We start from the raw sequence: 27,108 nt of genomic DNA, 5'->3' as shown, positions 1-27,108 counted from the left end.
TCTGGGGAGGTTGTAGGCTTCTTCTCCACCCTCTAAACAATTGTAGAAATTGAACCTTTGTTTGTGGGGGAAAAAGAGGACAGCCCAGCTCAGCTGTTGAGGAGAAGATCCTCATCCAACCCATGGATTCATACCCCTTCGAAAATGCAAGGGTTCTCCAACCACGACTATTGGTCTCCATAAGGGCAAGGTAGTTCCCAAATTTGTTCGAGAGTTGTAGAGTGAATATTCTGTACTTGTTCCTTGTTTGACAAAACTAAGATGTTGCCTAGGGTATGATTTCTTTCATAGCCTAGAATTCCTCCCAAGATTCAAGGAACCATTTGAATTCTTCCATCTCTAGGAAGATGGAGATCATTCTTCCCTTCCGACATTCCGTGATTCTATGGAAATCAGTATTTCCATTTCCAATAACCAAGTTGAAGGACTTCCTTTTAACCACCACAATACGCTTCCCATCCCTTGGCATCTCATCAAGGCAATCAAAGAACAAACAGAGCCAAGTCACCGAGAGAGTGAAAGGTCCACAACAAAAATTGACCTTCCAGCGACCAACTAGGAGCTAGCTTTGAGCTGGAGATGCTCGCAACTGCTAGAGAATAAAACTTTTGAATCAGAGTCTGACTCAGAGGGCAGCTACGAGGAGGATGAAGCAAGCAAGCACCAAACAAACAAAGGAAAGCTTGCAAACCGGTGAAAGAGAGTAGCTTTGACTAGGAGAAAACTAGTGAGCACCAAAAATTAGAGAGAAATTCTCATTGTTTGACGAACAATGACAACGGTAAAGCTATGGGGAAGAGAGGAAAAAGAAGGTTCATCGAGGAGAAAGAAAGGGGATTCGAAACTAGGTCTTACAACAAGAGGGAAAGAAAACGGTCGCTCAGGCGAGAGGGAAGGCAAGGTCAAAAGGGGTCTCGACAAATGGAGATGATGAAGGGTGGCAACGATAGTTGTCGGCATAGGGGGATTGTCGTCCAGCAGCATCGTGTCATCGAGTAGCATCATCAAGCATAGGAATTAAAATTTTTGGCTGGAAAGAAATGCTAATGGACCGTTTGGTATAATTATCAAAAATTATAAAAATGAAAACAACAAAAGAAAACTAAAAACCAAAAACAGAAACTAAAAATCGATAACCAACAACCTGTTTGTTGGATATTTCTAAAACTAAAACAAATTGAAAACTTGATTGAACAAATGCTCATTTTTGTCCTTGAATCAAATAAAAACTAAAAATATATGAATAAAATAACAATAAAAGTACAAAATAATACAAATTTAAAATATTATAATTTTTTACTTTTCATAATTAAATATTTCAGAATTCATTTTACAATAACAATCATATTACATGACAATCAGTGGCAGATGAAGGGGGGGGCGGGGGCTGCAGCCGCCACTCCCCCCCCCCAGCGCGTGGACATTTTTGTTTAAATGTAGTGGTGATCCCATGGCTGCCCCCCACCCAGATTTGGTCCCCCCCCCCCCCCCTTTAACTAAAAAGTAAGGGTTAAAATCAAAAAAAGTTTTAAGCCTAAAATTAATTTGGCTTTTGGAAAATTTTCATATATGAACTATTTTAAATATTTAGGATCAAATCAAAGTCTTGAATTTTAAATTTTGCGTATTTAGATGACAATCAATATAAGTTTGTGTTACATCTTTTTTCCTAATTTTAAACATCAAAATTTTGAAGTGAAGATTCCAAATATCTATTTTCCAAACCATGCTTTATGCTCCCATGTAATATTTTGAAATCGTATTTTTTTCAGGACAAATATTTTTTAGTTGTATTTGGAAGTGAATTCTAAGCAATGAATTAAAATTTTTGGATTTGGACAAAATCAATCTAAGTTCGTGTTGAATTTTTTCTAATTTTACACATTTAAATTTTATTCTACTAAGGAGTGACAAGTAAAAGTATAGGATTATTAGTTAAGTTGGAATATTAGTTTAAAGTTGATCTTTAACAATATATATATACTTTTTTTTGTATATAGTACTCATAATTTTTGACTCTTCTGTAATTTTGGTAAGATGTAATTATTCATCATTCTGTTTAATGAAACTTTTCTTTTCGTTATTCATTAATGTTAATATAGTAGATAGTTTAGCTAAAAAAATTTATATTTTTAATAACTTTATATATATATATATATACCGTGCCCTCCCCAGCTATGATTCCTGGGTCCGCTACTGATGACAATTGAAACCTAGTAAAATATTTTTAAAATACATGTGGTCATTTTATTTTCAAATTAAAAATAATAATACAAATAAAAAATATTATAATTATTTTACTTAATTTTTATACTTCCAAATTCACTTTACAATAACAACCTTATAGCACATGACAATTGAAAAATAGTAAAAATATATTTTAAATGGCTTCTATTACTTTTAAAAAAAGAATTTAGAGCTTATGGATATTTTTATTTTAATTATATTTTAAATTTATGTGATCATTTTGTATGTAGAAAATGAATGAATGAATCCACAAAGGTTAATTATGAATGTTAAAATTTTCTGGCACAAGTAGCCAAAACAACTTAAAACCATAAAATATAGTTTTCAATTTTTTAAAACAGTTGAAAATGGACCAAAAAAAAACATGAAACTAGCAATTTCAACAAACGCATTTTCATAATTTTTTTCTTCACTGTATAGAAATAAAATATAGAAAACAGAACCCAAAACAAAAAAAAAAAAGAGACCAAATGGACCATAAGAGTTTTTACGGGGAGATATTGTCAGTGGGATTTGTCTGGGACAGGATCCAATACTAGGCTACTCTCGGGCTTACAGTGCTGGCTGTTTTAAAGGTTGCTGCTTTCAAGACATCGTCAGAAACTGCAATGATTTATTAAGATGATATAGTTTTTTTGTTCTTTTGTCACCGTATAACCCGTATTTGAGGACTACTTGTTCCCCTTTCTTGCATCTTCTTCTACTCTTCAATAAAAAAATTTCATTTCCTATCCTAAAAAAAATGTGCACTTTCCTTACTGCTCCCAAAGGGAAAAGACCACCTTGGTACGAATCTTGGGCACTGTTAAAACAGTTTTAATTTCTTATTTTTCAATTTTTCAGCTAATTTCAAAAACAACATTTTGTTTTCCAGTTTTCCAACATCTGCATAGTTATAAAACTTTGTTTTTTTGTTTTCCAGATTTCCCATATAAATCTTGAAAACTAGAAAAAATGGCCTTTCGTAATTACTTGAAACATTGAAAATGAAAAATGAAACAGTTTTTCACAATTGAACAGTGCCTTGGTTTTCCCAACAGCTCTCCAAGGGAAGCTTGTAGAACCGACCTCTCTTCTTTTCTCCATCCAAGAGAAAAAAGACTTCACAGAGAAACTAACGCTGAAACCAAAATACCTTATCCTCTCCAATCCTTTCCACCCGACTTTCCTAAGGAGCCTTCAGTAAGACTTTTTTTTTCTGATGATAAAAGAAGTTATATTATATAGAGAAAGAGAAGTTACAAACGAAATAGGACAAGAAGTCCACCCTATAAAAATAAAATAAAATAAAATAAAAATAAAAAGAAAAAATAACAAATTAACAATTAACCAAGGAACACCCCTCTTCAATCATTTTCCTTCATAATTCACTGTACACTTCAAATAAGTTAACTCTCATTGACCCTTTCTAGCTCTGGTTTTACACCCATCAAAGTGCACTTCATTTCCTCTAGGATCACCAAACTTCAAATCCAATTTATCCAGAAGATCTTGAACTTCTAAATCCTTCCTTGAAATCTCCTCCAGTGGTGTTGGTAAAATTCCATCCTAGCTTAACCAAACCATTTTTATCAAATATAGACCCATCCTTCCAAAGGGGATGGATGTACATATGATAAGTCTCCTAAAATGTCACTAGAATCAGAAACATATCCACATTGCTCCCCAATTTCATCCAAAAATTAAACCCCCAACAATAATACTCACTAAGACTCTCACTTTTATTATCTGACAAATCCCCCATTTTGTTACCTCCTTTCCTTTGCTAACAACATCACAAGCATTGTCCGTCTTCTTAGCATATATGTCTTCCACAATACTTAACTCCCCTTTTAAATTCCTCTTTCTAATCTTTGGCACTACTTCACCAGAGTGCTTTCTATTTTCTTCAGAAAATTTTTATTTTTTGCACCTATCAGCACAATCTTTCGAAGAGTATTAACCTTGGGACCCTTAGATTCCTCTGCCTTAAGGCCTGAGGCAACAGATTTCCTTCCCAAAACACCATCACCTTCGTAAACCTTTGCTGCAGCATCGTCTTGCCCCTCTGCAAAACCAGAATCTTTTACCACTTTGAAACTTTTGGTTGTTTCCTCTTATCATCAAGAGACTTTTCCAAAACCAACCTATAGGCATCCTATAATTGTTCCACAATATGATCTGCTCCACATGAATTTTGGGGAGCTGGAGGAAGACTTTGACCTTCGTTTGCAGATGGGTGAAGATCCTTCTTCCATATATTCTCCACCTGCATATTGGGTCTTGACTGTTGGGCCTGCCCATTATGATTGGCCCAATCACACTTTCTCTTAAGATGGCCATCCAAAATTGGGCCCTGAACACAATGGGCCTTGTCGAATAATAAGCTCTTTTTATATAAAAACGAGGCTCCTCCTTTTTCCATTAACTTGCCCAGGTGCAATACAATAACTAATCGACCCATCCCAGAATTTTTTATCCTCCTCTTCCCCTACCATAATCTTCATTACTCCTTCGTCCAAGCAGGATGCCCTAGCCACTTCTAGACTCAGCCCCTCAGTATCCTTACTGGAATACTCAGCCCCTTGGGCGCCTTTGAAATCAGCCCCTCTTGCATTCCCACCCCCACCCCCCAACAGTGAACACACACCTCCAGCTTACCCTAAGAAGTTGCATGGGCACCAGCATCAACTCTATTACCTGAAATTACCTGACTCCATGAGCGATTCTCAAAGACATTATTACCTCTTACACCGTTAGTGACAGGATGAAGAGATCTTACTAGAGCACTAAATTCTTCCCCAAATCAAAGCCACCCATGACCCATTGCCTTTAGACCCCTCAGGACAAATATAGAGTATCTCTTGCCTCTCCAACCATGCCCTGATTCCAAGAACTTAACTGCCTTCGTCGCATGTATCAACATCCAGTATTCAGTGAACATGCCCAAGATCTTCGAACACCCTTGCTTGACCTTCCATCAAGAGATGAAAATCCCTGTGAGAACCATGTCATAGCAGCTGATGAAAGTCTTATCCACCGATTACATAGCTGATTCTTCTCAAGAACGAATAGATCTACCACCTTACCGGCTTACCCACTTTATCCAAATATCAAATCAAAGGATTTCCCTTCGATCTGAACTAAACGAACTCCCACCAAACAGAACCATGAGAGAGCAGGATATCAATATGAGAGAGAAGAAGATTTTCTGCGTGAGAGAAAACCATTGTGGACTAGCGTCAGCATCAGAGCACTGCTGGGGCAACATCGGCTACATTCAAAATCCTAGGGAGATTCATGAGACAGAGGAAGTTGTTTTGTGAGAGAGTGGCTAGAGCAGCATTGGAGCAGCACCAGCTACATTCGAAACCCAAGGGAGATTCACGAGGGGAAGTCATTTCGCAAGAGAATGGCTGGAGCAGCACCTTCAGGAAGACTCAAACATTCGTTGATTTCTGTCACTAATTTCTCCTGAACCTCAAGTCCCAGCATACCTGTCCTTCACAAAGCAGTATTTCTCTAGCATACCATTGTTAGAGGCCAACCTAAAATGCCTTGGAAATGGCATTTTATTTCTTTTTAACTTTGTATCACAAAAAGTAGAGACAATTAAAAAGATGGCGCATGAACCATCTAAAAACATTGGCAGAATAAACGTAACTTAAACTATGGCCATGCAGCATATAGCAATTCAATTTTATCAAAGCATTCATGCAAGCGGAACAAATGCATCCCAGCCCCATTATATTACCATCATCCTCTCTAGTTATTCTGTGAAAATAAAATCAAGATCATGCATCTTAAACAAGAAACTCAAATCCAAAACAAGTTTTATAATTTCTTAGTAAGCTCACAAGATCCAAGTTGCCAAAAAACAATAAAAATTTACAAAGTGATATTTCTAACTCACCCTTTCAGATGATGCTCTTGCAACTGGGCCTGAAGTTGATGATCAGCCAAAATTCCAGATGAACCCAATGATGAAAGCTTTTCCTTCAACACAGAAGCTGCAAAATCAACTCCACCATCAACATTTTTTTATAAGAAAAAATCGCATAATTTGGAACTATAATCTCGTGTACCTTTTTTCTAGTTGACAAATTTTGGTGCCACAAAAATAAATTCACAGAAAATGCAGTTTTTCATATTAGGAGGAGTAGCGTACAAAATATTTAACTTGATGGTCAAGGAATTATTAGCAGTAGTAGATTTTAATACCTTGGATCTATTATTGCAAGGAGAATGCAAAATTGAAGATGATTTAATACATTTAAAGCAGGATGGGTAAAATGGAGAAAGGCTTTTGAGTGTGTTGAGTTATGATAGAATAGCATTAAAATTAGAAGGAAAGTTCTTAAGGACACTATAAGACCAGCTATGGTGCATGGATCAGAATGTAGGGAAACTAACATATGAAGTAAAGGCTGCTATATGAGAATGCTAAGGTGGGTAAGTGGTAAAAAAGGCAGCCCGATGCATAAAGCTCCCATGTATGCCGGGCCTAGGGATGAACAGTATAACTCAAGGATAAATTAAAAAATGAACATTTCTTAGGGATAGCACCTAAAGAAGATAAGATAGGGAAAAATGGTTGAGATTCTTATTTTTTAACTTTTTTGTGAAATTTTGGTATTTTGAAATTTTATGGTTTTTTATGAAATTTTCAACATTTTGTGATTTAAAATTTTTCAACATTTTTTTTATTTTTTTGATAAAGAGGAATTGAAGCAAAGAAATTCTAAGTTCATGCAAGGAGGACCAGCACTTGCAACGTAGGCTAAATAATGCACTAGTGAGGAAGAGTGAGAGAGTTAACATTAGTGGCAGTAGGAAGGGGAGGATTAGACCTAGAATAACTAGTACTGAGATGGTAAGGATGGCAGAAGAGGATTGATGTAGTCCAAAGCACCTAATGGGACTTCAGTCTTGGTGATGGTGGTGGTTGCACAACAACAATGCCCATTCTAGAGCTCACTGACAAGCAGGATTGACTGCTGCAGCTAGTAGCAGATATTTTTTTTTTCCTTTTTTTTAAATCGAGATTACATATAACAAGCAATGGATGTTTACGAAGTTCAATTTTAAAATTAAACAGTCATGAAAGAAGTGAAGAGAAAATAAAAAAATAAATAAACAAATTATCATAATGCAATCATGCCTGAAGGGAGGAAACATTTAAACACTTCCCCAAAACACCATCAACAATTTGATAGTTTTCATTAAGAATTATCCAATTCTTCTCACAATAAATTAGTCAAATAATTACCAGAAAGAACAGAAAAGTACAACTCTGGTGCCCCCCCCCCCCCCCCCCACTAAAAAAACTTGAAAAAAATAAAAAAGGAGCAAAAAAGAAAAGAAAGAGCTACATCAAGGAAAAAATTAAGCAAGGCCAATCCACCTTAACCCTCCCCATTTCAATGTCATTTATTAAATGTGGCATTTCTGTTTTACTTTAACTAAATTTTAGTTAGTTAACAGAGGTATCTAGACAACAATGCATATCTACAACTCCATAATCAGTCTATTAGACATGTCTATTAAAAAGAAATACACTCACAATTTCTGTATGAGCATGTACGATTTAGAAGGCGATACTTCAAAAGACTCTAGGACACTCCTTAAATTCAGTTTCAGCATTTGTTAAAACTGTATTTTAGCTGTCTAACTGGATGACGCTTTAACTTTCCATTTGAACTGCTAACTACATCAGTGACAAGAAAGTGACCAAGCAGCCAAGAGGTCCACCTATTTCAAAAGTAAACAATTCCATCCAAATTTTCTTTCTATCCAGATAACCTACTATTTTAACACAGAACTGGAAAACCTAAACATCAAGAGACTAAGGAGACTACTTGTAAGAGTTTCCCTGATATTGTTATGTTACAAAGGTCCAAGTTCAATTTGGTGGATGGGTTTCCTGTTGGGAGTACTTGAGATTTCATGTTTAAGGAATGGTTTTGTTAGCATCTACTGGATCCTCAGGGGACATTTTCATTTTTGAGACACTAGGTTCACCAGTTAATTAGATGTTCTAGTAGGTTCCTTTTCAGCACCTATCCTCTTAGATAGTAAAGGTAGGGGGCAGTGATGGTTTACTTCAGTTTATGGGCCTTCTTGTCAGCGTTGAGGGGTTTACTTTGGGAAGCGCTGATGTGGTTTATGTTTCACCTAATTGGCAATTAGGAGGGGGGGGGGGGGTTCTAACATTATTAGATCCAATAACGAAAAAATGAGAGGTTCTAGGCTCACATCTAGAATGACAGGCTTCGACTCATTTATCAGGGATTTTGATTTGGGAGAGATTCCACTTTCTAATGACCAAACCACCAGGTTTGCTGGTAATAGATAGTATGTACTAGGATTTACAGATTTTTCAATTGAGTATGGGAGGTTGCCCTCTCTAATTTAACTCAAGAAGTGCTTCCCATAGTGTTCTTTGTATCATTGCTCCTTAGTCATTGTTGAATCTAAGCTTGTGATGTCGGGTCCAACTCCATTTAGATTTATGAATATGAAGAAGAGACTGAAGGAGGATGCTTGTTTCATAAACAGGTTGAAATTTGTGACAGAAAAACTCAAATTCCAGAATGTGGAGGTTTCTTTGGTGAAGATTGCACAAGGAGAAATGATTTTTCCTAAGAACCAGGTTTGGTAGATATTCTAGTGCAGGAGGGCCCTCTTTCAGGAGAAATAGCTGGTAAAAGAGTTCAATTGTTTGATGAGTTTCAGCAATTTCTTTGTGGGAAGACTGGAAGAGTTGAGCTCAACCAGCTGGTGGAACTAGACAAGGATTAACTGGATTAAGGACAGAGACTATAACGCAAGGCTCTTTCATAGGGTGCAAGTGGTAGGAGAAGAAAATTTACAAAAGAGATAAAGGATGATGGGGTAATGGTTACTGGAGATCCTGATTGTATTGCAGGTACAATATTGATTTGTAGAGGAACCTGTTTTCAGAGGATGAGGGAAGGCTATGATGGTTAAGGGGTTGGATTGGTGTCCTATTGCAGCAGAAAAAGCAATGTGGCTTGAGTGGCGTTTTGAAGAGGAGAAGATCAGAGGTGCAGTGTTTGAGATTGATAGACATAAGACACTCGGGCCAGATGGGTTTATGATAGCACCTTTTCAGGATTGCTGGAATTTTATAAAGGAAGATCTTTTCAGAGTCTTTAATAAGTTCTTCGATAATCAAGTAGCAAGTAAGGGCATTAATTCAACCTTTACTACATTGCTGCCTAAAAAAGATTGTTCCACTAGAGTTAGGTATTTTAGGCTAATTAGCAAGGTGACAAGCGTTCCTAAGATCTTTTCAAATTACTTTTTTTAATAGAAAAAAAAAATTATTAAGAGAGAAGAGAGAATTACATCTTAGAAGAGGACGAGATCTTCAAAGCAGGAAGAAACAAAAAACCAAAACTAAAAAAATATAAATAAATAAATAAATAAATAAAAGAACTATCAAACTCTAATTTTAAAAAACCCCTCTTTAAGCCCTTCCCTTCATAATTGATGGAACTCTGTAATATAGCAAGTTCTCACTACCTTCTAAACTTTTTTCTATTAGAACCATCCAATTGAACTTTATTCCCTCCCAGGTTAGCCAACTACAGTCCCATATCATTCAGAACTTTTTGAGCACCAACATCCCGCGCACTAATCTCCTCCACTGGAGTAGGTAATAACTCATCCCCACAATGATTAGTCACAGCTAAGTCCACACTCAACTCCCCCTCCTCAAAAATAGAAACATCCTCTAAACTTACAAGTGGAGAAGGGGGCACATAAGAAATATCCCCAAGAGCCTCAAAAGAATCGGAACTATAATTTTCACGGATCTTATCCAACAAAAGACCACAATCACAAGAAAAGTCACTGTCATACTCACTGACTTCCCCTGATATATCCCCCCAATTCTTTTTTCCCCTCTGAGAATAACTACCACCTTTGTTTAAGCCGTTACAACAATTCTTAGATTCCTGAACATAAAACTTTCCAGCATCATCAATTTTTAAAAATTTTCCTCCCTGCAAATTTGAGTTCTTACAACTGTTATGAAACAAATTTTTCACACCTTTCTATTCCTTTCTCACTGATCAACGATTATACACCTTCGTTTCCACTACCTTTATACATTCTTTTTCATCCTTTCTATCCCCAGAAGTACTTGCCACCTTTGGGGATGACCCATTGCCCAAGATTTCCTCGTTTTGTCCACCATCTGATTGCATCTTCTGCTTATCATGAGGATCTTGACAATTTTTTTATCTCATAAAATCAATTTGATTTTATTCCTAGGAGATCTACCACAGAAGCTATTTATCTTTTAAGAAGATTAATGGAAAAGTTTAGGGAAAAGAAGAGGGACTTGCATACGATATTTATTGACCTTGAGAAAGCATATGATAGTATACTTAGAGAAGTTCTATGACGGGTTTTAGAAAAAAAGGGTGTATGTTGTAGGTATACCGATGTCATTAAGGATATGTACGATGGAGTAATGACTAGTGTAAGGACTATAGATGGAGAAACTAGAGAATTTCCAATTACCATAGGTGTACATCAAGGATCTGCTTTGAGTCCTTATCTTTTTGCTTTAGTGATGGATCAATTGACTAAGAGTATTTAAAAGAAGGTTCCATGGTGTATGTTGTTTGTAGATGATATTGAATTAATTGACGAAACTAGGGACGGAGTAGAGGCTGAGTTAGAATTATGGAGAGAAGCTTTGGAATCTAGAGGCTTTAGGATAAGTAGAAATAAAACAAAATATATGAACTGTAATTTTAGTAATGATAGGAGGAATATTGGAGACAAAGTTAAACTTGATGATGAAGAAATAAATAGCACTTGTAGATTTCGATACCTTGGATCTATTGTGCAAGCTGAAGGAGAAATTGAAGATGATGTAATGCATAGAGTTAAAGCAGGTTGGGTAAAATGGAGAAGTGCTTCAAGTGTGCTATGTGATTGTAGAATACCCTTAAAATTGAAAGGGAAGTTTTATAGGACAGCTATAAGACCAGCTATGCCATATGGATTGGAATGTTGGGCAACGAAGAAACATAATATCCAAAAAGTAAAAGTTGTCGAGATGAAAATGCTTAGATGGATGAGTGGTATAACATTGAAAGATAAATTAAGGAATGAACATATTTGTGGTAAGTTAGGTGTAGCTCCTATAGAAATAAGATAAGCGAGGGACGACTCAGATGGTATGGACACTTGCAACGTAGGCCTTATAGTGCACCTGTGAGGAAGAGTGACTGAGTTACTGTGGGGGGCAGTAGAAGAGGTAGGGGTAAACCTAAAATTACTTGGGAGGAGATAGTGAGTAAGGATTTAATATCCTTAAATCTATCAAAAGAAATGGTCCATGATCGCATAAATTGGCAGAAAAGGATTCATATAACCGACTCCACTTAGTGGGACTAAGGCTTGGTTTTGTTGTTGTTGTTGTTGTTGTATGTTCCTAACAATCCAACGTTCTAATTTTGGAACGAATTTTCTGGAAAAAGACTAGCAACAATTGAATAAGTTGCCAATTCATAATTTCTCCCCTTATCCACTTGTGTAGCAACCATATTATCATGAGGCAAAGCCTCTTTTTCTATGTGAGATTCCCCCACAAGTCAAATCTGAGACTTTTCACTTGTTTTATTAAGAGGGAATGCTACCTCTTCAATCCCCTCGGTTTGATTAACCTGGGCCCCTTCAATAAAAAGGCCACAATAACTCACCAAATGGGCCAAGTCTATTGAGATCTAAACTTGCCCTTCCCTCTCCCAACAAGCCCACAAAACATTACCCGTACTCAAAACTCCGCTACTTTGAAGCCCATTTGACTGCAGTTTTGGTGGATACTAATTCCCATAATCAGATTGCTTTTATAGGTGATCAAAAAGTTATAGACGCTGCTCAGTTGAAAATTAGGTTATCAAAGATACTGTAAGAAGAAAGAAGAGAGGTTCATTCTTAAGGATTTGAAAAAGCATGATCAAGTTAGTTGAAGGGTTTTTTGGATAAAGTTTGAATAGAAAGGGTTTGGAGTGCTTCTGGTCTCAGTGAATGGAGAGGCCAAGTCTTGGTCTCGAGCTTCGAGGGATTTTAGACTTTTTTTACTACTTTAGTAGATGCATAGAGTAAATTGATTGATAGAAGTGTTGAAAGAGGTTTGGTAGAAAATATAAGGGTGGGACATGATGATTTGTCTTATCGCATCTATAGTTTGCAGACGATGCCATTCTATTTCTTCTAGTAGCTATGGTTAGCTTTTCTAATATGCTAACCATTTTGCAGGTGTTTGAAAACAACCAGGTTTGAAGTAAAATTTATCTAATAGTGGTGTTGTGGGAATATGCAATGAATTGAGTACCCCGTCTTCTTCTTCTTCCTTTCTTCTTCTTTTTTTTTTTTTTTTTTTTTTTTTGATCAGTAAAGTGTAAATGTATTGATCAAATAGGTATATACAATTTTACACTGGGAGTACCCAAGCCAAGGGGAGCCAAGCCCCAACACAACTGCAAAGCAATAAAGTCAAACAAGCTACACCAAACCTAGGCATACTCAGGGGCCAACAGGCCATACAACCAAGTAGCTAAGTACATCAAACTACCAAAAGGCTACATCATACCCACCCAACTCAACATTCACTCAAACTGCAAGAGATGGAGGAATTTGTCATAGAGAATCCTGAACGTATGAGTCTGGATAAGTTTAACTATAGCTTCCGGAGAGACAGCACAGTCTTCAAATTTCCTTTTGTTTTGAAAATGCCAAATGAAGTACACCATAGTAGCAAGGCATACCCTCTTAGCAGTCACTTGTATTCCAGTACCCTTAACCTCCTTGTGCAACCATTTAAGGGCTGCTTTAATTGTTGTCATCACCCTAATCGTTCCCAACCAGGCCTTCAAGGAACTCCAAACAGCATTAGACACGCTACATTCAAACAGTAAGTGGTCTAGAGTTTCATTTGCAGCACTACAAAATCAACAAAGCTGGTTCATACCTTCCACCTGCAGCTTATCATCAGTAGGTAGTTTACCTTTAGCACTTAGCCACAGAATAAATGAGTACTTAGGAGTACACCCAGCTTTCCAAACCACAGAGTACCAGGGAACCCCCCCACTTTTAACCCTCCAGAATTGATAGGCCATTGAGCAGTTCCACTGATCACCCGAAGCCCACTGTCTGAGCAGATTTTCAGCTTCCCTTTCATCACTACACTGTTGAAGCAGCAAATCCTTAATTTCCAGGATCTTTTTAAAGAGAGGGGAGTCTTCATGCTTAGGACAAGCCTCCCAAATTCCCCCACCCTTCAAGTAAAAATGATTCACCCATTTGGACCACAGGGAGTCCTTGTTTTCGTGTACATTCCAGAGTGCTTTAGAGCGTAAGACCCTACTCCAGATATTTAAATCGAAAACACCCAGCCCTCCTTTCTTTGGCAAACAGACCTCTTTCCAGGCTACAAGAGGTCTCCTTTTACCACCCCAAAGGAAAGCCTGACATGGTTTACTGATATGATTCAAAACAGCTTTAAGGATAGGAAAAATGGCAAGCCAAAAACTTTCAACACCCTGAACCACTGAGTTGATCAACTCCAATTTACCAGCAAACGAAATTGTCTTACCAGGCCATGAGGCAAAGAGACCTGCAAGCTTGTTAATCAGAGGGGGAAAATGCATAGAGTCAAGCCTAGTTGAGGCCAGGGGAATACCCAAGTACCGAAAGGGAAACTCCCCTTCAGAAAACCCTGTAGCACCTTTAATATCAGTCAAGTCAGGATCCCTAATGCCAGCATGAAATAAATTAGACTTGAGACTGTTAACATTAAGCCCTAAGCAATCCAAAAATTTACCAATGCAATCCATTACAAGTTCAACTGATCTTAAGTCACCTCTATAGAAAAGAATAAGATCATCAGCAAAAGTCAAGTGTGTAATCTTCAACTCACGGCATTTTGGATGGAAGTTGAAATCTGAATTATCTGCAAGGCCCATAAGCAGTCTTGAAAGATCTTCCAAACAAATCATAAAGAGTAAAGGAGACAAGGGGTCCCCTTGTCTAAGACCCTTCCTTCCTTCAAAAAAACCATGAAACCCCTCATTCAAGGATAATGAAAATGAAGTGGTTGACACACATTCCATTACCCAATTAACAAAGGAACTGGGAAAGTTATCATCATGTCTTTAAGAAAACCCCAAGAGACTGAATCATAGGCCTTTTTTAAATCAATTTTCAACATGCATCTTGGATAAGTCCTCTTCCTTGCATACTTTCTTACCAATTCTTGGACCAAATAGATATTTTCTAACATACTTCTTTGACCCACAAAACCAGACTGAGCTGGGTTTATAAGCACATTGAGCCATGGCTTGATCCTATTAGCCAAGATTTTAGCAATGACCTTGTAAACCACATTGCAACATGAAATTGGCCTGAAGTCATGCACCGATGAGGCATGGTTTGACTTAGAAACAAGAGCAATAATAGTGTGGTTAATCTGCTTCAACAGTTTAACACTGCTAAAAAATTCGTTCACAGCATCAGTGAACTCTCTCCCCACAATATTCCTAGCATTCTTAAAGAACCCAGAAGAAAACCCATCTGGACCAGGGGATCTCTCCTCCCCAATACAGAATAACACCTCTTTAATTTCTTCATCTGTCACTGCAGTAAGCATCTGATTTGCCTGCTCGTCACTCAAAACCTTGCCTTTTGCAATAATCTGGGGATCAAGAGGAATACAAACCCCTTCTGTGCCAAGAAACCCTTTATAAAATGAGAGAAATTCCTCCACAACCTGCAGTTGAGAAGTAGTTCAATCCCCATTCTCTTTTAAAATGGAAGCAATAAAATTTCTACTCGTGTGCTCCTCATCAATGAGTGGAAAAAGGAGGTATTCTTATCACAGTTTTAGAGGTATTTACTCTTTGCTTGTTGAGCCAAGAAAGACCTATTGGCTTCAGCAAGCTTGCGAGCCACTTCCTTCTTAATGGTCAACAGATTCTGCAACTCAACATCTTCTGGGTTGTCATGAAGCTTCTGTTGTAACTCCAAAAGGTCAGCATTAGCCTTTTAGGATCTGGCAGAAATGTGAGAGAAGTGCAGAGCATTCAGGAGCCTTAAAGAATTTTTTAATGCTTTCAGCTTCCATACCAACCTATATAATCTACATCCTTCAGTCCTCACCTTCCAACCGTCCCTAACCACTTCCTGGAAGTCATTATGTTTACCCCACACATTAAAAAATTTGAAAGTTCTTTTCACCTGCCCAGGATCCTGAAACAGAGAGACAATACAGGAGGAGTGATCTGAAAGAAGCCCAGGAAACTGGAAGTGAGCATGTGCAGCAAAACCTTCCATAAACCAATCATTATTAGCCAAAGCACAATCCAATTTACACCAAATTCTGCCATTCGACCAGGAATGAAAGCACCCAGAGGAATTTAAATCTGTCAAACCAGCTTCAGCTAGACATTCTCTGAGGTCCCAGGACTCATAAGCTGTCACAGGAGAACCATTCCTCCTCTCATCAGCATTGATCACACTGTTAAAGTCCCCCATGACAATTATAGGACCTTGAAATGAGCTACCATGCTGAATAATATCCATCCACAAGTCTCTTCTGGTAACAATTGTAAGAAAGCCGTAAAAAAAGCTAACAGAAAAGCAAAAAGATGAAACCAAAGTCTTAACAGAACAGTGAATCACCTGTGCACTGCATCCTTCCACCTGAACAGGAGCTTTGGAAGGATTCCAAATCACAACAATCCTACCAGCTGCATGATGAGTAAAGTTGTTGACTTGATACCAGCCATGCAATTTCATCTTCATTAACTCCTCCAATCTATCTGCAGATAGCTTAGTTTCTAAGATACCAAACACCTCCACATTATTCTTACGAATGAGATCAAGGACCCCATTCTGTTTTAAGGGCTTGTTGAAGCCCCTAACATTCCATGCTGCAATCATCATTGGGGTTTAAAGAGACCAGGGCCCCCTTTCCTTCCTATTTGGATACTGCAACCAGCCCCCTTACTCTTCTTCTTACTCTTTACAGGGGTAAATCCATCTGCATCAGTGTTGCCCTTCTGACATTAGGTCCAGAGCAAGCCAACTTGCCCTTATCCTTATGGATAACCACCTCAGCTTTTCCCTTATTACCAGCATTTATTTCCGCACCCTTTTCAACCTCTTTGGCCTTCAGGTTGGGTACCTGGGGAGAACCCAAAATCTCTTCAGGATCAGACTCGACATTGCCTGAGAGATTCTCACCTTCCACTCCTTCAGAGTGATCTCCCGAATCACTTACCACCTTCTTCTCTTCATCCCCCTTCATCTGCAACCCCTGTAGAGAGCACCCCTCAGCAACAGAACCCTCTGAAATGTTCATGTTCCCCTGCAACCCTCAGCTTAGAGCAAAACACCTCTTCAGAGCCCTCTTCAAGGTTTAGACACCCCACAGGGCCCTCTGCAAACTTCATTCTCCCCTGCAACATAGCCCTCACCTGAGAGCAAAAAAGGTCATCAGAGCCCCCAACAAGGTCCACACATCTCTGGTCTGCCACCATCCCAGAAACAGAGCCCCCCTCATTAATCTCCTCCACAGGTTTCACAATTTTTATAGCTTCAGTTTCTAACACCTTCTTATCATCCCTCTTAGTGTTTCCTTCCACTAACCCTTCCTTTTCCTTTTTCACACCACAGTAATTTTCCAACTGTCCCACAGATTTACGATACTTGCAAAACCTAAGAAGATTCTCATAGAACACCTCCAGTACTATCGACATTTCATCAGGCAACCAAACTTTAATTCTAAGTTTCACTTCCTTAGAAACATCAACTTCCACAAGGACCCTAGCATACAAGAGCCGATCCTTGTTGGTAGTAAGCTTATCCATGTATATTGGTTTACGAAATTGTGAACATGTCCTACCTATTGCCATGGGAGTTCACAGCTCAAGGGGCATGTCTCTCAGTTGCACCCAAACAGGAAGAGTCGTCCTCTGCTCAGAGTCAAACTAAAAAAATTTTGGCATCTTCTTTAGAATCAAGGTCCTCCCATACACCATGTAAGGACCATTCTGCAAAACACTACTGAGGTCCTCCTCCCTTTAAAACCTAAAGATAATCCTACCTCTGTCATGCAGCATCGATTCAACTGGCACTTTTCAAGTACTCACCAGAGAGTTAAAGGCAGACCTTCCTGGAAATTTCCCAGTGAAGTACCCCACCAAATGCTTGTTCACAATCCCCTCAGGATCATCTAATTCCGAAGCTGATATATGAGCCCCATCTTCACTTGCAGGGAATACTGGAACTTCACCACAGCATGAAGGGTTCCTATTGTTTGCAAACAATTCAGCCCAGGCCACCCTCTTATTCTTCCTCATGATCGTTCTCTCCTCTAGGATCTCCAGTAGCATTTGGTTCCTCTCCACAGGATCACGCAACTCTGGTTCAGATCCCAGAACACGAACAGACCCAACCCCATCCGAAGCTTCCACTGTTTCAGTTGTGTCCTTGGGACCCAAGGATTCTGAACCATTTTGTTCCTCATCGCCCCCTGACCGACCTTCCATAACCATCTTACCACATTCCTCAATACCCATCTGTGAACTTCTGTTTCCAACCATTCCCACTTCTTCGAGTATCCTTTCGTTTAACACCATCAGGAGCGAATTTTCCTGGATACCAGCACCGGTTCCCCCCTTCAAGCTGGAAGAGGAGGGACTCACAGAGATTCCCAACTGCTTCTAAAGCATGCCAAGAAGAACCGAGGGTGATTGCATGCCCTTCGATTTCTCTTGCGATTTCCAAAACACCTCCTTTGACAGTCTCGCGAACTCTGCCAATATTTCATGTTCCTTCTTTTTCATCCACAGCCCTTTATTACCTCCTTTAATCTCTCTGAAGTTTAAAGCATCCTCAATCTCCTCTTTCATACCAGATTTCATCCCCAATTTTCCATGTGCCCTAGCACCATCCTTATGACCCATAACAGCACAAAAATTTCAAAATTCAAATTTTCCGACAAGCGGGAAACAGGAAAAGGGAAAAACAGATCTCCAAAACACCACTGGAGGTCCGCAATCTACCTTCGGAAAACCCCAATCGTGCAAACCCAGAAGCAAAAGCCAATAATTCAAAGGAAAATCAAACCACAAAGAGAATTCAGCCCCAAGGTCATGTGCCTCTCTAGAGAGAGGTGAGAGCTTCTCTCTCTAACATGCCTTCTTTTTGGGCCTCTTTTCTTTCAGCTTTGCGGGGTTATTAGTGGGCCTATTACTTATTTAGACATCCTTTTAGGTGGTGACCCTATTGTTGTGAAACCTGGACCAGTGATCAACCCGATGAAGCCATGGGTAGATCGTACCAGTGGCTCAAACCAGTGATGTCAACAAGATATAATATTTTATATGTATATGTGTGTGTGTGTGTGTGTGTGTGTATACATATGTATATATATATATGTGTGTGTGTGTGTATACATATGTATATTTATGTGTGTGTATATACATATGTATATATATATATATATATATATGTATATATATTACATATATAGATGTATGTATCATATTATATGTAATAATATTTTATTACAAAAATAATATCACACCATTACATATAAATATTATAAAGATGTTAAATTAAAACCACATATATTAGCCCACCTAAAGCCAAAAACAATTACTAACAACCATCTTAAAAAAAAATTTGAACTACTTTTCCTATTTTCATAAAAATATACTTTAAATTTTAATACTTTATATTTTTACTCCAAAACAATAAGCTGGTGTGCTCTCTCTCACTCCCTCCCTTTTTCTCTCTCTCCTTGAATTTATTAGTATAGGAAACAATGAGTGAAATCAATAGCCTGTTACATATATAATGTTCCCCACAAATAAGCAGACGCCTGAATGTGGTGTGGTGGTAAGCTAGTGGTGTTTCCCCCATTGGTCCAGGGTTCAAGTCCATGTCCTGCATTTTCATCAACATTAGTTTTTTATTTAAAGCAAAAGGCAACCCAATTCAGACCAGTTCCGTCTCGCTCAGACCAGGCCACCCAGTTCACAGAAGTTCTGGTTCTGGTAGATTAACTGGACCAACCTGGTGGCAGGTTCCAGTTGAACCTGGTCAGACCAGCTGGTCCAATCTAGGTTTTAAAACCATGCATAACCCAATTGAAGATTCTATTTTATAGTAGGAGATTAGATGGTTGGAAAGAGATTTTTTTACAAAATACGGTCATATTACTCTTATCCATGCTAATCTTTCCTATATTCCTCTGTATTATTTGCCCCTTCCTAAAATTCCTGAGAGGGTAACTCGAAGAATGGAGAAATATATCAGAGATTTCTAGCAGTTGGGAACTGGTGAAGGAGTAGAGATCATCACATAGGATGGGACATTGTGAGTGGATCTAAAAAGGAGGGAGGTTTTGGTCTAGGCAAATTTGGTGCCCAAAAACATTTCCATGGTGGGGATGTGGCTATGGCGTTTTCCCTAGAACCTAATTCTTTTTTATGTAACACATACAGTAAATTTCGTAGTAAATTTGGAATTTTACATAATGAGTGGGATGCTAAAAGTTGGAGTTAATAACACTTAATCCTTGAAAATATGTGCCTAGATTTCTCATTCTTCCTTAATGTTGGTTATACAATTCACAATGGGATATACATTTTTGGGAGGGTCATTGTATTGAGAAGGCTCTTTGGCTCGTTAGTACCATCGCTTTTTTCAGTTATAAACTCCCCATTTCTACTACCCTTTCTTACAGCAGGGTGAGCATCTAGGGGTTTCATTTTGTGAGGAATCTTAATGAGAAAGACAAATGAGCTTGCCATTGTGAAAAATGAGCATGATTCTTTTAATATCCATTCGGGGAGTGATAGAAGAGTTCGGAGTTAGATTCTTCTGGTGATTATTCAAGCAATTCTTTATTTTCCCATTTCATAATGGTTATCCTTTTTCCCCTCTGTTTTATTTGAAAAGCTTAAGTTCCTTCAAGGCTTCAAACATTAGGGCTTTTGCTTGGATTGAAATCCTAGAAAAAAATCAATACAAATCACTTGCTTCATAAGCAAAGACCTAATAAGGCCATGTCACCTGATCTTTGTGCCCTTGCTTTATAAGCTTTATAAGTAGGGAGACTTGCTCTTGTTTTTACATTGTCATTTGCTTTAGTTCGTTATTTGTTTGGTACTTCTGGAAAAAATTGGGTTTATCCCTCTTCTTTGGAAGATTTTTACACTATTAGTTAGGGGGTTTGGTGGGGGAACGAGAGGGAAGCCTTGTGGGAATTGGCAGTGGCCATTTGCCAAACACCAAAGTGACACAAAAAACAAAACCACTCTGCTCCAACACAAGTCAAGGGAAGTGGCAGCACCTTTAAAAATCATGAACTTCTCTCCAACCTGATGCATCAAATGCAAGAATAGTGGAATTGGATGGCTTCGCTTCATAAGAGTTGTCTTGTAATTATTTTCTTTTTCCTTTTGCCATTACTTTTGTTACAAGAGGATATTTTCTTTCCTTGATTTTATTTTTTTTCCTTCTTTAATACAATTATCTGCTTATACTTTTTCTTTTCCTTTTGTCTCTTGTTGTTTTTAAAGGAGTTGATTTTGAAATTAACGGCATAAAAGGGCTTACAGTATTAGGATTCTTCAAATAAGAAAGTTCTCTTTCTTTTCTGTCACTGTGCAGCCGAGAAGAACAGCCTTTCAAAAGTTATTTTGAAAACTGTTACCCCCATGTTGATCTCTCAATATCACTTGCAATAACCAGATTTATTTTTTTTGGCATTTTCCACATGAATAGCAATTAAAATTAACAAGTTCAGTTGATTAGACAGTGGCATCTTCCAAATAATATATTGGAATAAAAGTAAACTTGGTCATGAATCAAATGCAGGTTACTTACACAAAAACTTAATGAAACAAAAATTTAAACATATATCCAGATGTAGCTCAACATTCACCTGAAGATCCCCGAGCACTTTGTAAAACAGCGAAGAGTTGTCTCCTTCCTTCCCTAGTGTATGCAGCCCTATTTCTCCTATTGTCTCCACCAGCCATATTCTGAACGTAAAGAAACTAGGCTAACTATTTTGGACACTAGAAAAGCAACAAAAAAATATAACAACAAAAGCTATTTGGGCACTATTTAAAAAGTCAGATGTGAATGACTAAAATAGGTACACTTAACCGCAAACACCAATGTTGCCAAATTTAGCTTTGAGTGAACTTCTAATGCTTTAATTCTCGGTAATGGGTAAACTGCCTCTCCACCCTGTTGAGATAGAATACGAGGAATATCAACTGGCTCAATTGCTGCAAAAAAGGTACATGAGAAACATCTGTCACTGCAATTTCAATTCACAGCACACAAGAAGCAACATGGCATACAACCAAGAACATCCCAGTGGGGTGTAACAATCCAAATTTAAAGCAAGGGAATTTAAAAGAATTTGCTATCCATAAAAAAATAAAAAAATAAAAAGACAAAAAGACAAAAAAAAAACAAACAAACAAACAAAACAAAAAGCAATCACGTGTTTGACACATACATACATACATACTTAAAATAAACAATGTTTAAGTCTATAAAAAGCTAACATCCCCGCCTTCAAAATGGTGTCAATATCCCCATATTGACTGAAGAAGAATTGGGTAAATTGTAAGACCTAATCACAATGGTAGGTCTCCCCATCTATTTATAATATGTGCGAAGTACATGACAATGACCATATGACCCTAACTAACACTAACTAACACAACAATAACTCACACTAGAAACACTAAATACCCTAAGTAACTATTAACTCTCCCACTCAAGATGGAGCAAAGATATCAAATGCTCCTAGCTTGTTACAAATGGACTTAACCCAAGCACCTCCCAAGGCTTTAGTGAATAAATTATCAAGTTGGAATTCAGACTTCACATGAGTCGTTGCGTTGAGCTTCTACACAAGTTCTTCTCAAACAAAGTGATAATTAACTTCAGTGTGTTTTGTCTGCTCATGGGAGAGTGGATTGGAGGCAAATGATAGCAGCTTTTTGTTTTTGGATAGCAAAAGAAGAGATTACATTGATAGAGGAGAATTTACAAAAAGAAGAAAAAGACTTCCCTGTCCAAGTACTGGAAAAATACAGAAAAAACAAACTAGTAAAACGAAAACTGGAGAAAACATAAAATTCAGAGAAGAAGAATCCTCCAGTCTTGCTGAATATCCGAAAAACTAACTTCCTAAAAGCAACCGAACCCAACCCACTGTAAAGAAGCCAGGTAATGAATCTTCTCCCAAACAGCTGCCAATTCAATTTTCTTCTTGAAAAAATAAATGCATTAAGCTCCGACCATAATCCCCACAGCACTGCAAAAATACCACACTTCCATAGTGTCATCCTCTCCTTCCTTCTACCAAACCCCTCAAGGATATCAACAACAATTCGTCCACCAACACCGAACAGACCCAAATTCTCCCATCACACCAAATAAATTATTCCATATTCTCTAGGCATACTCATTACTCATAATGTAAAAATAAATGTGGTGTCGTTTCAGAATTCAAATAGCATAACACAGGCATTTGGAGATAAGGCCTTCAAAGGTCCCCTGGCCGGCAACAGGTTATTAGTGTTGATTTTATTAAGCACAATCAGCCATATGAAAGCCTTAATTTTTGGGAGAGCTCTTGCCTTCCAAATAGAAGAATATAGGGGAAAACAAGAATTAGAATGGGTCAAAAACTCAAAAAAGGATTTACAAAAGTAAACCCCCCAATGATTCAAAACCCAAGGCCAAGTATCCCTGGTTGAAGAAAGTTGACAATTTTTCAATAATGTTAAACAAGGATGAAAGTTCCAACATTGCTCTATCATCAAAAGGTCTTTTGAAAAGAAAATTCCAAGATCAACCACAAAGAAGGAAATCATACTATCTTACCCTAAGCTCAAACGAAAGATGTGGCTAGAATATCATTCCCCAACCACGGGTCTTTCCAAAATTGAATTTGAGAACCCATCCCCACCACAAATTTAATGTGAGGCATGAACAAGGGATAAATTTGAGAAATAGATCTCCAAGGGCTCTCCGATGAACATCTCAAACTAATATTGGTATCCCACCCTTTCTCACCCACACAATACTTGCTTCTAACCACTTTATGCCAAAGGGAGTGGTCTTCTAAGGGAAAAATCCATTACCACTTAGCTAGAAGGGTGATGTTTTTAGATAACAAATTTCCAAGACCCAGCCCTCCCTCCAATTTAGACTTACAAACCTCATCCCATTGTACCAAATGATAGTAGCTTGATTATCATACATCAATTCCATTGGCTGAGAATGTGGAAAACCAAGTTCTTCTAATATGTTCTTTAGCCACATAAGGTCACTTATAGTGTGGGCCATAGAACAATACTCTAACTCAGGTTTTGACCGGATCACCATAGTTTGTTCCTTACTTTTCCAGGATACCAAGTTACCAGCAACAACAATGCAAATCTAATCATGGATTTTTGTCGAAAGGTGACCCAGCCCAATCTACAAGTGTGTATCCTTGAACACAAGTGTGACCCTGATCTTTATACAAGAGACTTCTCCTATGTGCACTCTTAAGGTATTCTCAAGATATGAAAGAGTGCACCCGAGTGACTTGTTCTCAACAAATCAAGAAACTGGTAGAAAAATATAACAGGTTGAATGACTATGTGATAATTCAACTTTTCGACAAGTCTTAGGTATCTTGATCAGCCTACAAATCACTCACATCGAGCACTAACTTGTTGTTCGGATCCATAGGTTTATCGGCAAGTTTGGATCCTAAAAGATCAATCTCATATAAAAGGTCTAGAACATACTTCCTATGAGATAATTCAACTTTATCACAAGTCTCAAGTTCTTGGTCAGCCAACATATCAGTCACATCGAGCGCTAATTTGTTCTCCAGATCCATAGGTCTATCAACAGCTTTGGATCCCAACAGCCCGATCTCATCCAAAAGTCCTAGAACATACTTCCTACATGACAAGAACATCCCCGTACGAGATATGGATACTTCTATACCCAAGAAGTATTTCAACAGCCCTATATCCTTGGTTTGAAATTTAGTTCGTAGAAAATGCTTCACGCACAATCATCATCATGGGTACTCACAAAATCATCCGCGTACACAATGAGTAAAATCCCACCACAAGAAATATAACGACAAAATATAGAGTGATTATTGCTCACCGCTAAAGACTAAACTTAAGTACCACAGCACTGAATCGATCAAACCAAGCTCCGGAGAAATTTAGACCATACAAGGATTTCTTCAGTTCCAGTTCCCAAGTATCATCATCCTATAAACATGCATCTCCTCAACCAATCCTCCACCCAAAAGAGGATAAGGCTTCAAAAATTAATTTGGGAAGAGCAACGAGAGATAGAGTGTAGAGACCTGGAAAAATATAATAATTAAAATAATTGGAAAAGGAGGATTTTTGGGTTTGGTGAAGACCAAACCGTCGACGATTTGGCGAGGGGCGCAGAAAACCGTCGATGGTTTTGTAGTTACCGCAGGTCGGTTACAGGTAAAACAGTAAAAAGGGGCGAGTTAAAACCCAAGCGGTCGACGGTTTTGTGAGAGGTATAGAAAACCGTCGACGGTTTTTTCTTCTCTCTCTCTCTCTCAAACCCTACAGTCCTCTCACCCTCTCTCTTCGTTTTCGGCCTCGTTAAAGCTCGGTTTGATGATCCGGAACCAGTAAGAGGTTCGTGGGAGAAGTCTCTACAACTTAGGCAGAGCAGATTTTCAATTTGGGATTCCGGGGCACCATTCCAAAACCAGGGTAGGTGGGGTATTTTAGAGTTTTAATGTTAAATTGGAGTAATTGGGGCCGACAGAATGCTAAATGTTAATATTTTGAAGGTTGCGTTGAATAATTTAGGGAGAAATGAATTTCAAGCTTTTGAGCAGCAAACGCCATGGAGTTTAGGAATTTGGGTATTTTAGCGAGATCTCAGTAAGCCAGATAAAGGGAATAAATTATAACAGTATTTTCTGTAATTACTGGTTGAATGAATAGGTAAAAAGGGAAATATGATATTTTACCTACGAATATTATGATATGAATATTAGACGAAATTGTGTGGCATATAACTTATATTGAAACATGTTTGAAACTGGGTTGGGTAATTTGCACGGAGAATGATGAGAATAGATAAAAACATATATGGAAATGTTTTGTGCAGTAATGAGTATAAGAGAAACCCAGAGATGTTTATATACTGAACTGTAAAGATATGAGAATGGTTTTTGAGAAACATGGAAAAGTGATATGTACTGAAGAGTATCTTCCAAGAAATGCTAAAATATGGAATATGAAAATGCTTTACTGAGAAATGTTGAATAACGTGAAATGAGATATATATATATATATATATATATATATGTTATTATGAGATGAAATGCGTATTGAAATGATGAAAATATCATTGATATGATGAGATGAATTGTGAATGCTGAAAATGAAAATATTGCAATGTGAATTCTGCAATGTAAATCTTGAAATGCGAATATTGAGATGGGAATACTGAATTGTGAAAATTGAAATGAGAATACTGAAATGTGAATACAGGAAATGTGAAAATTGTAATGAGAATACTGCAATGTGAATACTGAAATGAGAATATGAATATGTTAATATTGTAATGTGAATGCTGCAATATGAATACTAAACTATGATTGTGAAATGTGAATGATGAAATGTGGAAATAAGCACCCTGATGGACGATGGTTGATATTGAGCACGGTACCGTTGCTAGTGAGGTGTTAGTGCAACCACACGGTCTCGTGATGAGTTTGGTGTGGGTAGTCGATTGAGCCATTGAGAAGGATAGTTTTGCCCCTTAGGTCTGGACCAAGGTTATAGCAGGCCAATCGTACTACAGACGCATAGATGGATTTCCTATTTTGACCTAACTGGGTAGGCCAATCGCAGTTAGATCTAACCTTCGGGCCACCCAACCTCGACCAAGGGGGGAAGCATGGCGTGGAGAATATCTTCAGAGTAGCACAACCTCGACCATGGGGTGAAGCCTAGCGTGGAGAATATTCTCAGGGCAGCCATGAGTTATAGACGTGCATGTAATGGTTACTGAGGACACTCATGAGCTAGATGTGAATTGGAAATGAGAATGAAAATGGAAAAATGGAAATAAAAAAAAATGGAAGTGAAAAATGAAAGAGCGTGGGTTTAATAATATAAATAATTAGGGCGAAGTAAAACTCTCCGCTTGAGGGCTTACTGAGTAGGTGAGTGCCTTGATAAGTATCAGTTGTAGTCGTACCTGAATTATTCAGGTAGGGTTACAAACGATATCAGAGCAGAGGGGAGCTACATGTATAGGCGTGTAATCTCCCTTATCCTCGGGAACCTTTGCTGATAAATATGGGTTGCATGTGAATGGATTTGAGAAAGGGCATAAAGCTTATAAAAACTTGTGTTTTATATCTATATGATTATGAATGTAGAATTGGTATATTTTTCTCAGAAGATATTATCACTGAAATGTATATGTATATTATGATATAATGAAACTCATACTGCCACACACTGTAAATAATTTATTCTGTCTTACTGAGATGTGTCTCACCCAATCATTTAAATATTTCAGGGAACCGTGATCGGCCTGGAGGTAAAGCTCCGAGATAGAGGGGAGTTGATATCCTGATTAGACAAGGTGTGTCTTTTGAGCTAGGGATGGAGGATTCCCCTAGAGATTTGATAGATTTTGGGAATGTGTTAGATATGTATATCTGTATAGATGTTCAGTACTCTGGTTATTTGTATTCTGGATGACTTGTATAATTATTGA

The 27,108-nt window shown here is 37.9% G+C and overlaps 1 protein-coding gene across 1 annotated transcript in view; it reads right to left on the bottom strand.

Annotated features, from left to right (window-relative positions):
• Positions 1 to 27,108, bottom strand: part of LOC131149253 (uncharacterized) — a 144,226-nt gene that overhangs the window by 63,803 nt on the left and 53,315 nt on the right. The window contains exons 9-11 of the mRNA XM_058099539.1: positions 21,454 to 21,578; positions 21,227 to 21,326; positions 6,140 to 6,236 (exon numbers count right to left, since the gene is read on the bottom strand). Of these exons, the coding sequence (XP_057955522.1) occupies positions 6,140 to 6,236; positions 21,227 to 21,326; positions 21,454 to 21,578 (322 nt within the window). The remainder of the gene's footprint in view (positions 1 to 6,139; positions 6,237 to 21,226; positions 21,327 to 21,453; positions 21,579 to 27,108) is intronic.

This window comes from Malania oleifera, chromosome 2 (assembly GCF_029873635.1).
Source record: "Malania oleifera isolate guangnan ecotype guangnan chromosome 2, ASM2987363v1, whole genome shotgun sequence".
Classification (NCBI taxonomy): domain Eukaryota; kingdom Viridiplantae; phylum Streptophyta; class Magnoliopsida; order Santalales; family Ximeniaceae; genus Malania; species Malania oleifera.
Note: the sequence above shows the minus strand (reverse complement) of the source record. Positions and strands in the feature narration are given on the sequence as shown.